This window comes from Mauremys reevesii, linkage group 9 (genome assembly GCF_016161935.1).
Source record: "Mauremys reevesii isolate NIE-2019 linkage group 9, ASM1616193v1, whole genome shotgun sequence".
NCBI classification, from domain to species: Eukaryota; Metazoa; Chordata; order Testudines; family Geoemydidae; genus Mauremys; species Mauremys reevesii.
In genome coordinates, this window is record NC_052631.1 from 56,460,848 (window position 1) to 56,477,357 (window position 16,510).

The following is a 16,510-nucleotide window of genomic DNA, read 5'->3' on the forward strand; positions in this document are numbered from 1 at the left end:
GCCACAGAGCGGCCAGGCTAGGCCGGCTGGAGGACGGAACTCCCGGAAGGACGCGCTGCCCATCTCCAAGATGGCGCAGGTAACGCTGCTCTCGGCCCTCTCTCCCCGGAGCTGCGCAAACTCCACAGGGCCCCCTCCAAGATGGCGGTGAGATCCGCCGAGGGGCTGGACTGGGGTGGGTCGGGGACGCGCGGCTCGGGCCTAGGAACTTCGGGGGCTGTGACAGTTCGAGCCCCCAGCGTCCTCCGGGGTCCGGGCTGAGCAGCCGCGGGGGAGGTGTCAGGGCCGCGCTGGGCAGGTTTTGGGTGGCAGGGGCATGGGGCTGCCCTGAGTCCCGCCTCCAGGGGCCCTGGGCCTTTCTCCTCCCCCCCCCCCCCCCGACTGACCTATCTCCCGTAGGGCCAGTTCCCAGGTGTCTGAGGTCAGGAGATGGATGTTAGTAACAAATGGGTTTGTTTCCCCCCTGGCAGATTTTCTCTGCATGTTGCACTCTACAACGGTTCTTGGTGTGTAACGAACGCAGGTTCTCCTGGAATCACCAGAGTCCAGGGGGTGGGGCTTTATGGACTTCAAAAAGCACAAAACTTGTACTAAACTTGCAGTAGTTGCTAATAATGTTTGTGTAGCGAGGGGGGTCCTATTTACACTCCTCGTTCCACCAACCGCAGGGCAGCTGACCCTTTCTCTCTTCCCTCCCAGCCCCCACACTAGGGTTGCTAGGTGTCTGGTTTTCAACCGAAATGCCTGGTTGAAAAGGGACCCTGCCGACTGGGCTGTTAAAAGTCCAGTCAGCGGCGCAGCAGAGCTAAGGCAGGGTCCCTGCCTGCTGCAGCTCTGTGCGGCTCCCAGAAGCAGCGGCATGTTCCCTCTCTGGCTCCTAGACATAGGGGTAGCCAACGGGCTCCGTGCATTGCCCAAGTGCCAGTTCCCAGCTGGGAACCATGACCAATGGGAGCTGCGGGGGCGGCGCCTGTGGTTGGGGCAATGCACAGAGCTGCCTGGTCATGCCTCCGCATAGGAGCCGGAGGGGGAACGTGCTGTTGCTTCTGGGAGCTGCCTGAGGTAAGCGCTGGCCAGACCCTGTACTCCTGACCCCCCTGCATCCCTGCCCAGCCCTGATCCCCTTCCTGCCCTCGATCCCAGCCCGGAGCTCCCACCTGGCATTGGTGAGACCTCATCTGGAATACTGTGTGCTGTTCTGGTCTCCCGTGTTTAAGAAGGATGAATTCAAACTGGAACAGGTACAGAGAAGGGCTACTAGGATGATCCAAGGAATGGAAAACCTTTCTTATGAAAGGAGACTCAAAGAGCTTGGCTTGTTTAGCCTAACCAGAAGAAGGCTGAGGGGAGATATGATTGTTCTTTATAAATATATCAGAGGGATAAATACCAGGGAGGGAGAGGAGTTATTTAAGTTAAGCACCAATGTTGACACAAGAACAAATGGATATAAACTGGCCATCAGGAAGTTTAGACTTGAAATTAGACAAAGGTTTCTAACTATTAGAGGAGTGAAGTTCTGGAACAGCCTTCCAAGGGGAGTAGTGGGGGCAAAAGACCTATCTGGCTTCAAGATTAAGCTTGATAAGTTTATGGAAGGGATGGTATGATGGGATAGCCTAATTTTGGCAATTAATTGCCCTTTGACTATTAGCGGTAACTATGCCCAATGGCTTGTGATGGGATGTTAGATGGGGTGGGATCTGAGTTACTACAGAGAATTCTTTGCTGAGCGTCTGGCTGGTGAGTCTTGCCCACGTGCTCAGGGTTTAACTGATTGCCATATTTGGGGTTGGGACGGAATTTTCCTCCAGGGCAAATTGGCAGAGGCCCTGGGGGTTTTTCGCCTTCCTCTGCAGCGTGGGACATGGGTCACTTGTTGGATAATTCTCTGCACTTTGAAGTCTTTAAGCCATGATTTGAGGACTTCAGTGGCTCAAACATAGGTTAGAGGTTTGTCGCGGGAGTGGGTGGGTTAGATTCTGTGGCCTGCGTTGTGCAGGAGGTCAGACTAGATTATCATAATGGTCCCTTCTGACCTTAAAGTCTATGACCTGCACCCTAAATCCTCAGCCCCACACTAGAGCCCACACCCCCAGACAGAGCCCTCACCCCCACTGCACTCCAGCCCGGAGCCCCCTCTCACACCCTGAACCCCTCATTTCTGGCCCCACCCCGGAACCTGCACCCTCAGCCCAGAGCCCATATCTCCTTCCACACTCCAACCCCCTGCCTCAGCCCAGAGCCCCCTCCCATATTCTGAACCCCGTGGATCCCTCCCTCACCAGCCTGGACCCCCTTCCTGCACTCCAAATCCCTCACCCCCGGCCCCACCCTGGAGCCTGCATCCTCAGATGGCGCCCTCACCCCCTCCCACACCCCAACCCCCTGACCCAGCCCAGTGAAAATGAGCCAGTGAGTGAGGGTAGGGAGAGTGAGCGACCAAGGGAGGGGGGATGGAGTGAGCAGGAGTGAAGCCTTGGAGGAGGGGCGGGGTAGGGGGTGGGGCAAGGCTGTTTGGTTTTGTGTGAGTAGAAAACTGGCAACCCTATCCCATACACAGGTTTTGTCACCTTTAGAAAAATGTACCAGGGTTAATGTAGATTGTGCCCCCTTAATCAGATGAAAAGCACTTTTGTACATGGACACAAGGTGCTTCAAGCAGTGTTAGGTAACAATTAGTGCTCACTCTGTCTGAAATTTTTAGGGATAATACTTCAGTCAATTGGAGATCAATCCAGTGTGTACATTGGCACAATTGTGCATTACTGACTGACACAGCTTAGAGCTCACAGCCAGTGGACCACCTCAGTTTGCCAGCTAAGAGTCCCCTTTCAAACCGCTACTTCCTCAGAGTCCTCTCCTCAGAAATGGTGCCCCACTCATGATTACTCCCTCCAAATGCTCAGCTAATGGTTCCTGCATAGACACATTCTAAGCTAACTGTGAACTCTGACACATTTCCCTTTGGGGTCCCCCTCCTAGCAATGGCCTCCTGTTAAATGTTCCCCTCTGCCCATGAACCACCCCATCCTCATCTCTGAAATGCCCTGCCCCCACTTCTGTCATACCCCTTGTCCTGGCCACCAGATGTCCCAAACTGAGCCAACTGTGGCTCACCAGCTGCTAGTACAGGTGCCAAATCATGATTTATACCTGATGAACCAAATAATGCAGATGCTTGGATTCTATTGACAGCAGCCTCATCCCCCTCCATTGGGCCCCCCAGGGCCAAAAGGAAGTGCCAACCATCTCTCATTAGGGCTCTGCTTTGTCAGAGCAGTTCAGGTCCAACAGGGCAACATCATCTTTTGATGACAATGAATAATTTTTTGCAAAGGATTCAACAGTGTCACTTTAGAGTGTTCCGCACCAGATCCTGTGGGTATTTTGAGCTGTATGGGGGATTGGATACATTAGGGGCAGTTGTTGCATGATGCGGCCAGGATGCATTTTAAAGGGTGGGGTGAGGAGATTGGATCTTCTTTGAGATGACAGCCCATCCACTACACCTGCATCAGTTTAAGGCAGCCCTAGTGTGGATGCAGGGTAAAGCTTAGACTGTTTCAGAGTGGCTAGTGTGGATACACTCTTTCTTTGTGTTTCAAAAGTTAAAGCACAATGGATTGAGCATTTGTAATATTGAAAAGCTAATGTTTAAGAAATTCAGTCCAAAAAGTGACAAAACTAACCGATAATAAATATTAACGTTTATATAAAGAAGTTAAACAGATCAGCAGGACAGTTTCATTGTGCAGACATCTAGATGGACTGATCTAAGGGAGCAGATATCCAACAGTATTTGCGTATTCTATAATATCTTAGAATGTCTTTTTTCATGTAAACTTTGTCCTTTTCTCAGACTGTTCTGATGTTTGTTCTTGCTGCAAAAATTCTAATTTTGAGTTTCATCTTACTTTCAGGTTGTCGAAATTACAAGACGATAAGAAAGTAGTGATGGAATCGTTGGATACGGGGTCTAAAGCAAAGAAAACTCTTGGAAACGTTGACTATGTAGAGTCATCAGAATTTTCCCAAGGAATTCTGCCTACAAATAAGGATGTCATTCAGAACATGTTGTATCTGTTGCAACCCAAAAGAGCTGGGCAAGCACAACGGTCAAAAGAAGATGCAGCCCAATTGCTTGCTGAACTTCTGCAGGAACACTGGTTGTTTTGCAACTTACACACCATAGCAACAGAAAATATAAAGAAGAATATTCTCAAAATGTATGAGGAATTCACAAAACTCTATCAAACCAGAAAGCAGAGACAAAATCAGTCATTTACAGAGAAGGCAGACATATTCAACAGGAGTTCAGAACAGCTCTTTGACATATTTTGTACAGACACCGTGATAAGAAATGAGCTGGAACAATACAGTGGTATAAAAATGACAGACGTTGAGTGGAAATTTCTTGAAAACCAAAGAAGTGAGAGAAAAATGTACCATAAAGATTTCATGGACAAGAAAGAAATTAAGATGATAGAAAGAAGAAAACTACAGTGCCTGGAGCACTTGAGAAAAATTGCAGAAAAAAAAGAGACAAGTGAAGTCAAAGAAGAGACTTACAAAACTGATGAGAAGTCAGATGACAGTATGAGTGTAAATAAATCATATGTTGTAGAAGAGGAGGAGGATGAAGGTGTTCCAGATTTTTCATCTAAGAGGAAAAGAAAGCGTCCATATTCTACGTGGACTGCCAGCTCATCAACATCAGCTGGTGATAGTATGCCTCTTGAATGTCAACGTATACGTATGAGCATCAGGAAAGTTAGGCCTGGGTTCTATGAGACTGTTGACAAGTTTAAAAACTCCTAGTACACATCGGTCTCAAGCTGAAGCTACTGTAGTAGAAGTTAGCAACAAGATGTTTAGGAGATCTTGAAATAGCATGATCATTTGGAAGTCACTGATGTAGATACTCTAACAACATTCAGAAACATCCACCTTGGAGGGAAGAGCATTGAAGTAATGAGATTGGCAGAAACTGTAAAAGATTATGAACTCCAAAGGAAAAAGCAGTCATTAACTAATGATATGAAGGCTTAGAGATAGATGATCTGGAGGTTATGTAGCAGTACAAGTCTCTTCATCTAAGGCCCTGTCTGTACTAGACTTTTTTGGATGAATGTTCACTAAGGATACAGTTAAGAGTACCAAATACTTTCACTTGTCATCTAAGACAATATATAAAATCTTCATTTCCAGAAGTGAAAGGCTAAAGTTTTAGCACGATTCTCTGTTGTCCACAGAGATAACGTAATCGCGTTGCAAACAGAACAAGGAATGGAAGAGTCGTTTCCATTCTCAGAAGTGATCTGATTCATAAACAGAAAACCTCCCAACTTTGATTTTTGCATGACCATTTTTAAAAAACAGTGCAAAAAACGACTATGTCTAGGGCCCTACCAAATTCATGGTCCATTTGGGTCAATTTCACAGTAATAGGATTTTTTAAATAGTACATTTCATGATTTCAGCTATTTAAATCTGAAAATTCATGGTGATAGCAATGGTGGGCCAATAGTGTCAACAGGATTCTAGTTGACTACTGGGAAGTAATACAATATTGTTGATAAAGCTAATTTAAAGTGCAGATGCTGAGCAGTCACAACTCCCATTAATTTCAGTGGGAATTGAGGATGTTTGGCACCTTTTAGAATCGGGACTAATAGTAAAACTAGCTAATTACCTTTGTCCTTTGACTGCTTTGAAATCCCACTCCCAGTGAGTACTTACTTAAATTAGTAGTTTTAATGTTGCATTTCAAATTCATATAGAATAAAGAAGAACTGCTGGTATTGTGAAGGAGGCAATGGCCTTGCCTCTCAGGCTCAAGTATATGTAGCTACATTATCTCTCTCCCTCAAAGGATGTAACTGTCTGCCTCTCTGAATAATATACTTAGTCTCTTATTGGTTACTCAGTTAACTTTCACATAAATAACTGAGGTCCCTTGAGGATTTATTCCAAAATATTAACCAAACTCAGTGCAGTAAAGATCATTAACAAAGTTTAAAAGGAAATTGAATTTAATGATTTGCGTGTCACATTTCAACTTTCTTGCCTTCAAGACCTGAGATATATTAGACCTTAAACCAGTCACTGGGCACTCACAGCAGCAGCACTGCTTGAGCACTGGTCTGGGACCGAATTTGGCCAGTCTTAGATCTTGGAACAGTATGATTTTCAATCCCTGCTGTAAAACCCACTTCACACTACAAATACAGCAAGTGATGTAAACTGAAACGTATTAAACAGAAACCCAGTGTGGTTTGAATATGGTTTTTAACACTGTTGAATAGTGCTTTGATAATATTCCCAGTTCGTAGAGGTTAAGGCTAGAAGGGACCATTAGATCATCTAGTCCAGGGAACGGCAACCTTTGGCACGCAGCTCGCCAGGGGAAGACCCCTGGAGGGTCAGGCTGGTTTGTTTACCTGCTGCATCCTCAGGTTCGGCTGACAATGGCTCCCACTGGCTGCAGTTTGCTGTCCCAGGCCAATGGGGGCTGTGGGAAACGGCACAGGCCGAGGGAGCGGCAGGTAAACAAACAGCCCGGCTGCTAAGGTGTTTTCCCCTGGCGAGCCACATGCTAAAGGTTGCCGATCCCTGATCTAGTCTAACCCCTTGTAAATCACAGGCCATTAAATTTCACTTGGTTACAGAGCCCAATAACTTGACTAAAGTGTATCTTACAGAAAGGCGTACAGTCTTAATTTGGAGGTCTCCAGTTTCCTTGGTAGTATGTAGCTTAATCTGTTAATCTCCCCAGATTTAAAATATAGTGGTCTGGTAGGGGTCAGCCCCAAGATCAGCTACTGTAGAGAACTTGTCATCAGAATGAGGATCCCAAAATACACAGCAGGGACATCACACTACTCTTTGATTACATACTAATTTTATTAGCTAGCCAGGCAAAAATCATAGAAACATAGAATATGAGGGTTGGAAGGGATCTCAGGAGGTCATCTACTCCAACCCCCTGCTCAAAGCGGGACCACTCCCCAACTAAATCATCCCAGCCAGGGCTTTGTCAAGCCTGACCTTAAAAACCTCTAAGGAAGGAGATTCCACCACCTCCCTAGGTAACCCATTCCAGTGCTTCACACCCTCCTAGTGAAAAAGATTTTTCTAATATCCAGCCTAAACCTCCCCCACTGCAATTTGAGACCATTACTCCTTGTTCTGTCATCTGGTATCACTGAGAACAGTCTAGATCCATCCTTTTTGGAACCCCCTTTCAGGTAGTTGAAAGCAGCTATCAAATCCCCTCGTTCTCTTCTGTAGACTAAATCCCAGTTCCCTCAGCCTCGCCTCATAAATCATGTGGTCCAGCCCTCTAAAATACACACACTGCAATAGAGCAAAAAATAGGAAGATACTGCCAGATGTCCAGCGCTTGCATTACTTACACCAGGGATCGGCAACCTTTGGCACGTGGCTCGCCAGGGTAAGCACCCTAGCGGGCCTGGCTGGTTTGTTTACCTGCCGCATCCGTGGGTTTGGCCGATCATGGCTCCCACCGGCGGGAAGCAGCGGCCAGCACATCCCTCGGCCTGTGCCACTTCCTGCAGCCCCCGTTGTCCTGGGACGGCGAGCCGTGGCCAGTGGGAGCCGCAATCAGCCAAACCTGCGGATGTGGCAGTTAAACAAATGGGCCCAGCCCGCCAGGGTGCTTACTCTGGCAAGCCGTGTGCCAAAGGTTGTGAATCCCTGCCTTACACCATCCTTTGTGGAGATACCCAAGAGTCAGTATGTGTTTATCATGGCATCTCTGAACACTCGTGCCTGTTGTGTTATGCTAACACCCACTTTATCTTGCGCGTATTTCGAATGGTTTTCACATCTTTTCCTTATCTGTATTTTTAACCCGACTTCTCTTGAGGGTTCCCACTGCTAATTGGTTTATTACCCACTTATGTCACAATAATTCTCATATATGTCAATTAGTTACCATTTGCAGTGTTGCTGTTGCCATGTTGGTCCCAGCATATTAGAGGGACAAGGTGGGTGAGGTAATATTGTTTATTGGACCAGCTTCTGTTAGTGAAAGAGACAAGCTTTTGCTCTTATACAGAGCTCTTCTTCAGGTCAGGCAAAGGTACGCAGGTCTGGTCTACACTACAGACCTTTATCTGTATAACTATGTTGCTCAGGGGTGTGAAAATCCACATTTTCATACCCCCGAGCAACATAGTAATACCAACTTAACCCCCCATGTAGACAGCATTATGTCGGTGTGGAGATGGATCTCTCCTGTTAGCTTAGAGCAGTGGTTTTCATACTGTGGGCAATGACCCAGTACTGAGTCACGGAATGTAAGGCACTGGGTCACGGCGGCTCTGGTTAGCACCGCCGACCGGGCTGTTAAAAGTCCCATCAGCGGTGCTGCCCGGCTAAGGCAGGTTAGTCCCTACCTGCTCTGACACCACGCTGCACCCCAGAAGTGGCCGGCAGCAGGTCCAGCTCCTTTGCAGTTGGGTTACGGGGCTCTGTGCACTGCTCCCGCCCCAAGCACCAGAGCTGGGGCGGGGGGGCAGGGCGCCAATGCCTGCGGGCAAGAGCCGCACAGATCCGCTTGCGCACCTCTGCCCAGAAGCTGGACCTGCTGTTGGCCACTTCCAGGGTGCAGCATGGTCTGCATGGTGCCAGGACAGGCAGAAAGCCTGCCTTAGCACCCCCGCTGCACTGCCACCCGAGGTAAGCCTGTGCCCCAATCCTCTGCCCCAGCCCTGAGCCCCTCTTACCCCTTATCCCCAGCTCTCTTGGGTCGTGGGCATCAACAGTTTTCTTCAATTGGATTGCTAGAAAAAATGTTTGGAAAACCACTGGCTTAGAGTGTCTTCATTAAAGCACTACAGTGGTGTAGCTGCACCAATGCAGCCTTTTAAGTGTAGACTTGCCTTCAGTGGAGCAGACAAGGAGTAAACACATTGCAAAGAGACTATTCAAAGTGAAGTGTGCAGTTAACACCTCCGCAGTCATAGGACAAAAGAGGGTTAGTGGGTTACAAAGTGTCCATGATTTTTAGTGTCTAGCTAAGTTATGAATTTAAGCTCCCAGGCTCATCTATTCAAGGGGTTTTGCAGGTTTCCTTTGATATGAGAACTTAGAGGTCAGCTATAGAGTGATTGTTGCAAGTGAAGGGCTTTCTGCAGTAAGCAGCAGCAGCCATGAGCTAAGAAGCAGGGAGTCACATGATGTCCCATCTAAACTGCACCAAAAGAATATAATATAATGGGTTGTTAAGAAGCATTTCTGCCCTAATAGCGCCAATAGGGGGAGGGATTTGAGTGGTTTGAGCATTGGCCTGCTAAACCCAGGGTTGTGAGTTCAATCCTTGAGGAGGCCACTTAGGGATCTGGAGCAAAAATTGGTCCTGCTAGTGAAGGCAGGGGCTGGACTAGATGACCTTTCAAGGTCCCTTCCAGTTCTAGGAGATTGGTATATCTCCAATTATTACCTTTTTATAATAGTGACCAAACAGACAAATCTTAAAATGTGTAAACAGAACTTTGCAAGGTAACACTGTTTGGCAAAACCACTTCCCAGAAGTTTTGGTTGAAAAGATACCATTGATTGCTTTTGTATGTTCTTTAATTTCTAATACTTTCATTTGTTTACCTATAGTTATCACTGTCTGTTCTTTAATTTTGTTTTTGTCAAAATTTAAATCAACTAAGGTGGTGGGGTCTGATTGGTTAAAGAATTGTTTCATAATGGGCTAGGATTGGTGAAAAATACAGTTTTGTAGTACTTCAGTTTAAAATGATTGGTTAAGTAGGACCCAGGTGTTAACTATATAAATGGGTCCAAAAGGAAGTTCTTTGGAACCTAACTCCAGGACACAGCCCAAGATCAGAGTCGCCAGACCTCAACATCCTGCCAATCATACTGTGCAGAAGCTTAAGTCCAGAACGAGCTAATCTTAACTAGCCACCAAGAAAAGTTTGTCTGCCTTATTGGGAGTGTTGAGCATTGTATGCTTAGCAAGTGTATTGTGTTTTGGTAACTGTTAATAAATACACAGTAATATACTTAACTTCTAAGACTTTCACTGGTAAAAGGCCCTGCAAGCCCACAAAAGATTACACCTTGAGCCCTAGGAACTGGGTTCCTAGGGCTCCAAGCCCTGGGAACTGGGAAAGTGGGGGTGCCTAACGCTATGTCTACACTATGTACCTTACAATGGCGCGGCTGTGCTGCTACAACCGCATTGTTGTAAGGTACGCAGTGTAGCTGCTCTTTGTTGCCTAGAGAAAGCTCTCCTGATGACAAAATAAAACCACCCGCAACAAGGGATCGTAGCTTCGTTGGCTTCCAGATTGCAATAGCCGCCTACTTCTCCATTGTCAGGGCAGCTCTCAATCTCGTGTTCTTGTGCTACAGGTGGGGGCGAGCTCCTCACACAGTCCCATGAAAGTGGCTTTTCTCATCCGAAAGTTCTGCAGCCACTGCTCGTCATTCCAGACTTGCATGACAATGTGATCCCACCACTCAGTGCTTGTTTCCCAAGCCCAAAAGCGGTGTTCCGCTGTGGTGAGCATGCCCGTGAATGCCACAAGCAAACTCGTGTCATATGTGTTACTCGAGTTGATATTGTCGGCACTCACTGTCACTTTGGATCATAAGGAAAAACTCGACTGCCAAACGTGATGTGCTGGCAAGACTTGTCAGCATACTCCTCAGTAGTTCGGGCTCCATTCCTGCAGACCAAAAGGGAAGACAGTGTGCAATACAAAAAACGTTGAAAGATGGTACCAAATGTGGATGGAAGCAAAGGGAATGCTGGGATGCGAACTGATGCATCACGGGGCATTGGGACGGGACCCAGAATGCCCCGCACTCCATGCCCCCTTCCCACAAGCCACAGTGGGAAGAGGTGCTCTGTGGGATAGCTGCCCATAATGCACTGCTCCCAATGCTGCTGCAAGTGCCACAAATGTGGCCACGCCAGTGTGCTTTGCAGCTGTCAGTATGGACAGACTGCAGCGCTTTCCCTAATGCGCTCTCCGAAGGTGGGTTTAACTCACAGCACTCTACATCTGCAAGTGTAGCCATGCCCTAAGCTCTTTAGCACTCATCAATCTTTAACCAGGGGGTAGGCTACTCGGGAAGACCAGGGCTTTAAAATGCCTGATCCTAAGTGACCAGAGGAGCTAGCAAACAGGAGCGGAAGTGTGTGGGGAGGAGTGTCTAGATAAATTTAACATTCTTTAACCTTAAAGCTAAAAACACCCTGTGATAAAAACAAAACAGCAATAAAGCAACAAGCTTCAGGAGTAAAAAGAGAATTCAGGCAGAAGTCCAGCAACAGAGTGGGGGCTATCCAGTTTATTGCACCCAGTGCAGCATGTATGATTTCCTGCCCATCATTCAGTGCAAGGAGTTCCTGGCCCTCAAATACTATGTACGGGCTTTGGAGACCACAGTGGCTGAACTGGAGAAGCTAAGGGAGACAGAGGTACATAGATGAGACTTTCCGGGACACAGTAGAACAGTCCCATCCCTGGTCTGACAGCCTCTGTGCTGTTGAGGAGAATGAAAGTCTCAGGGAAGGAGAACATCCAACCGCAGCAGAGGAAAATGATCCCATATTTGGGACCCTCCTTCCAGATGATGTTGTGGTATCCTCTCACAGTGAGGATCTCTCTCTGGGGGAGGGAACTCCAGTTATTAGGAAGAGACAGGTATTAGTAATGTGCAATTCGATCATTAGAAACATAGATAGGTGGGTTTGTGATGACCAGGAGAACGGCATGGTGACTTGCCTGCCTGGTGCGAAGGTTGTGGCTCTCTCGAGACATCTAGATAGACTTATGTGTAGTGCTGGGGAGGAGCCAGTGGTTGTGGTACATGTAGGTACCAATGACATAGGAAAGGATAGGAGAGACGTCCTGGAGGCCAAATTTAGGCTGCTAGGTAAGAGATTGAAGTCCAGGACCTCCATTCTCTGAAATGCTTCCAGTTCCAGGTGCAGGGCCAGTTAGACTGGCAGAACTGCAGGGTCTCAATGCATGGATGAGACAATGGTGTAGGGAGAAGGGGTTTTGATTTATTAGGAACTGGGGAAACTTTTGGGAAAGGGGGAGCCTATGCAGGAAGGATGGGCTCCACCTAAAACAAAATGGAACTAGATTGCTGGCACTTAAAATTAAAAGGGTCGTTGAGCAGTTTTTAAACTAAGGTCTGGGAGAAAGCCGACAGGTGCAGAGAAGCACATGGTTCAGACAGAGACATCTCTTAGGGGAGGATCTATTAATGGAGTTTCTCTATGACCTAGTAAGGAGGTAAGGATGAAAGCTGATAAAATACAGGTAAGATCTGATTAGAAAGAGTTAAATGAAAAAAAGTTCCATTCAATTACATCATGTAATGGCAGACAGCTAAAAAGTGACAAGTTTAAGTGTTTATATACCTATGCTAGAAGTCTAATAAGATGGGTGAACTAGAGTGCCTTATATTAAATAAGAATATTGATATAATAGGCATCACAGAAACTTGGTGGAATGAGGATAATCAATGGGACACGGTAATACCAGGGTACAAAATATATCAGAAGGACAGAACAGGTCGTGCTGGTTGGGTGTGGCACTTTATGTGAAAGAAAGCGTAGAATCAAATGAAGTAAAAATCTTAAATGAACCAAACTGTACCATAGAATTATTCCATGCTTGAATAATAAGCATATAGCAGTAGGGATACATTACTGACCATCTGACCAGGATGGTGATAGTGACTGTGAAATGTTCAGGGAGATTAGAGAGGCTATTAAATGAAAAACCTCAATAATAATGGGGGATTTCAACTATCCCCATATTGATGGGGTACATGTCACCTCAGAAGAGGATGCAGAGATAAAGTTTCTTGACGCCTTAAATGACTGCTTCTTGGAGCAGCTAGTCCTGGAACCCACCAGAGGAGAGGCAATTCTTGATTTAGTCCTAAGTGGAGCACAGGATTTGGTCCAAGAGGTGAATATAGCTGGACCACTTGGTAATAGTGACCATAATATAATTAAATGTAACATCCTTGTGATGGGGAAAACACCACAGCAGCCTATTTAATTTCAGAAAGGGGGACTACACAAAAATGAGGAAGTTAGTTAAACAGAAATTAAAAGGTACAGCACCAAAAGTGAAATCCCTGTAAGTTGCATGGAAACTTTTTAAAGACACCATAATAGAAGCTCAACTTAAACGTATACCCCAAATTAAAAAAAACACAGTAAGAGAACCAAAAAAGTGCCACCATGGCTAAACAAGAAAGTAAAACAAGCAGTGAGAGGCAAAAAGGCATCCTTTAAAAAGTGGAAGTTAAATCCTAGTGAGGAAAATAGAAAGGAGCATAAACTCTGGCAAACAAAGAGTAAAAATATAATTAGGAAGGCCAAAAAACAATTTGAAGAACAGCTAGCCAAATATCAAAAAATTAAGTACATCACAAGCAGGAAACTTCCTAAAACAATCAAAGGGACCACTGGCTGATCAAGATGCCAAAGGAGCACTCAAGGACAATAAGGCCATTGCGGAGAAACTACTGTAGATGAATTCTTTGCATCGGTCTTCGTGGCTGAGGATGTCTTAGGTGGGAGCTTGTAAGAAACTTATCCTTAGTTCTGTTAATTGAAGGGCAAGTTCATAACCAACAATCTCTATGCACTCTGTGATTCATCTAATTCAGTGGTTCTCAACCTGTGGGCTGCTTGTAGCCCATATGACATCCTCAGGGCCACAAAGGTATAATATATATAGTGTGGATGGCCCACATAACACTTGAGAGCTGCATATGTGGCCCATAATGGTAAATAGGTTGAGAACCACTGATCTAGTCATTTGTAACTCTCAGTTTAACAGTACAAGGGAGCAGAAGGGAACTGATTTTTGGCAGGGGCCTATAACTTGGAATACTCTGGGCAAACAGCCCCAGATTTTGGATCACTAACGCTGCCCCCTGCCTGCATGAGGCACACCAAATTTGGAAGCAATCTGGTTAACCATTTGGATGTCAGAGAACTGACAAGAGTTGAGCTTTAAAGCATATAAAACAGGAATGGAAACCCTCTGGCTGCCTTTTTTTTTTAACTGGGGCATGCACATTGTCTTGAATCATTCTCAATGTAGGTTTCCAAAGGTTTAGTGTGTATTATGCACTACCCTGAGGAAATGTGTCCAGAGTGAGCCCATTGTGACCTGCACTACATCAATTGTTTGATCTCTAGCTCTGCACAAATAAAAACCACCTAGAAACTGTTTGAAAATGCATTTTTTTCAGGGCTTATATTGCTGCAGCACTCTCACTCAAGTTACCCCACATCTGCGGCCTGAAGCCTACACCCTGCACTCTCCTGAGGCACACAAATTTGCAAAGGAATCTGACTGAACATTGATGTTAGAGGACTTTGAATGGGCAACCTTTAAACAGAAGTCAGGATGCAGCCTTAACTCTAGAGGTGCGACTGCACCACTGTCAAATTGCTCTCATCAGCAGAGCTGCCATAAACATCTACAGCCTTTTCCTGAAGCCCTTCACCAGAGAACTGGAGCTGGGCCTGGCTTGTTCCCAGAAACTTTCTGGGAGTCTTCCTGATGTGGAGAGCACTCACACACATTCTACTGAGTCCTTAGCCAAGGACAGGGCTCAGAGGGATTGTGGAGCAGGTGTGAGGTGGGTAGACTAAAGGGTCATGTTTTAGGCCTACAAACTTTGTCAAAAGACAATTTACTTTATACATTTAGGTTACTGAATTGCATCCTACAATATTTTCTACTCCTCAGAAGAGGCCAACAACTCAGCACACACATGATGAGCAGCCTTACAGTATCAAAGCAGCGTGAGGAAGAGCTGGGAATGGGAAAAGAACAAAAAATGTTGGTAAGGAAACAGATGTCAATTGTTGAAGGGGCAAGAGAAGTCATAAGCAAGCGACTATATTCAGCCCTGAATTACAGTGCTTTCTACAATCCTGTGATAATCTGTAGCCCTCAGTAAGCAACAGTTTTATTTTTCTTCCTAGATTATGTCTCTATGTGTGATGTCAGTCTACTGCTCTCATTTTAACAGTTTATTTGAGCCAACATGGGCTGCTGAGATTTTCAGCTCAGACTGAATTTCTCTGCCATCATCTTATAGCACAACAGGCTGTATGCAATACAGGCCTGATTCAACCTTCGCTGAAGTCAATGGCAAGACTCCAATGACTTCACTGAGAACAGGAAGAAACATTAAGAGACAGGTCACTGGTGATACAATTACATAGGAGAGTTTCTGGATGAAAACAACAGGTGCCCTGGAAAGTACATAAATTCTGAGGTGACTCTTAGTTCATTACAAGAACAAAGAGAGGTATTGTGAGTAACACCAATATACTGAGGGTTGGGCTACTTTTGCCTTGTATAAGCTGAAATCTCTGAATTTGTCTCATCAAGGTTAATATAGAACCAAAACTATCTACAGCTAGCAATCAGTTGACACTAATGAACACTATAGGAAGAGATTATATTTCATAGGGAAAATAGTGCTGACCATTGAATGGCGTAGGTGCAGAGATATTCCATTTGGAAATCTGAATGATTCTGTAGCTTCTAAGTTTCACCTGGCATTGATCAGTTAATAGTTACCCAAACACATAGAGCAGATCTTCGCAAAGGCTTTGGAATGCCCACCTTTACCTACCCTTACCTTTACCATGGTGAACAGGATCTCCCATTTATTCTGAAATAAAGGATCCTTTCCTGCTAGGTGGTGGAGTATAAAGTTTGTTTCCCATAGTATACAGCATCCCTGAGGCAGCAGTTGTATACAAAAGTTTCATTTTCCAGTGTGAATATATTGCTTATTGTACAGAACCCCTGTGCAAACTGGTGCTTGTCATATTTTAAATGCCAAACCATGCCCTGCTGCTCCATGGGTGAGGAGCCCAGCCAACACTCTTAGTAGTCACTTTGCACTTCATACCATGCTGGCCTGGCTCCCAACCACAAGCTGGTGTGGGGCTCCCCTCTGCAGGAGACACGGTTTTCAGGATTTTACGCATAGAAAAGATACAGACTCCAGTTACAGAAGTTGGAAGGATACTCACCTAAATAGTTGGAGTGCAGCGTGTGTAACAAGCAATTGTGGCAGAGCCAAGCCTCAAAACACTCTCATCCTGCTCATGGGCTGAAATACAAATGCATTTGAAGTGTTGAGCATCCATTATTAGAAGGGTTCACTGACAAAACAAAAACTGAAGGTTGGGTGGAAACTGCAGAAGTGTATCAACTAATAATTTCAAAATTAATTTCCTGATCCTGCAATCACACATGTGCATAACTTTACCCCCATGAGTATTGATTTCAAATTGGTTGGAAAGTTAGGCATGTGCTTAAGGTTTTGCAGGTTCTGTTCCTAAGAGGAACAGGAAACTACACTCTTCATTCTGACAATATGAGCAGGTCAGAATTTCAGGTACTGCCAAACAGTTTACTGCCATCAAATGAATAGAATTATTAAAAAGCTGACA

General features: G+C 45.6%; 1 protein-coding gene across 3 annotated transcripts; it reads left to right on the forward strand.

The window, feature by feature from the left end:
* Positions 1-8: 8 nt before the first annotated feature.
* On the forward strand, positions 9-6,405 carry LOC120372169. 3 transcript variants are annotated; one of them, XM_039489014.1, is made up of 2 exons: positions 9-79; positions 3,924-6,405. In XM_039489014.1, the coding sequence occupies exon 2, from the start codon at positions 3,958-3,960 to the stop codon at positions 4,819-4,821; it is 864 nt and encodes a 287-aa protein (XP_039344948.1). In that variant the 5' UTR covers positions 9-79; positions 3,924-3,957; the 3' UTR covers positions 4,822-6,405. The 3 variants fall into 3 exon arrangements, with proteins under 3 accessions (XP_039344948.1, XP_039344949.1, XP_039344947.1); XM_039489015.1 differs by having other exon boundaries at positions 72-147; XM_039489013.1 differs by lacking the exon at positions 9-79 and adding an exon at positions 1,212-1,241.
* Positions 6,406-16,510: the final 10,105 nt, after the last annotated feature.

Excerpts from the sequence above, each read along its gene's own strand:
- LOC120372169 (XM_039489013.1), top strand. The coding sequence starts at position 1,222 with ATGAATTCAAACTGGAACAG. Across the intron at positions 1,242-3,923 it reads ATGAATTCAAACTGGAACAG|GTTGTCGAAATTACAAGACG; the intron begins GTACAGAGAAGG and ends TCTTACTTTCAG.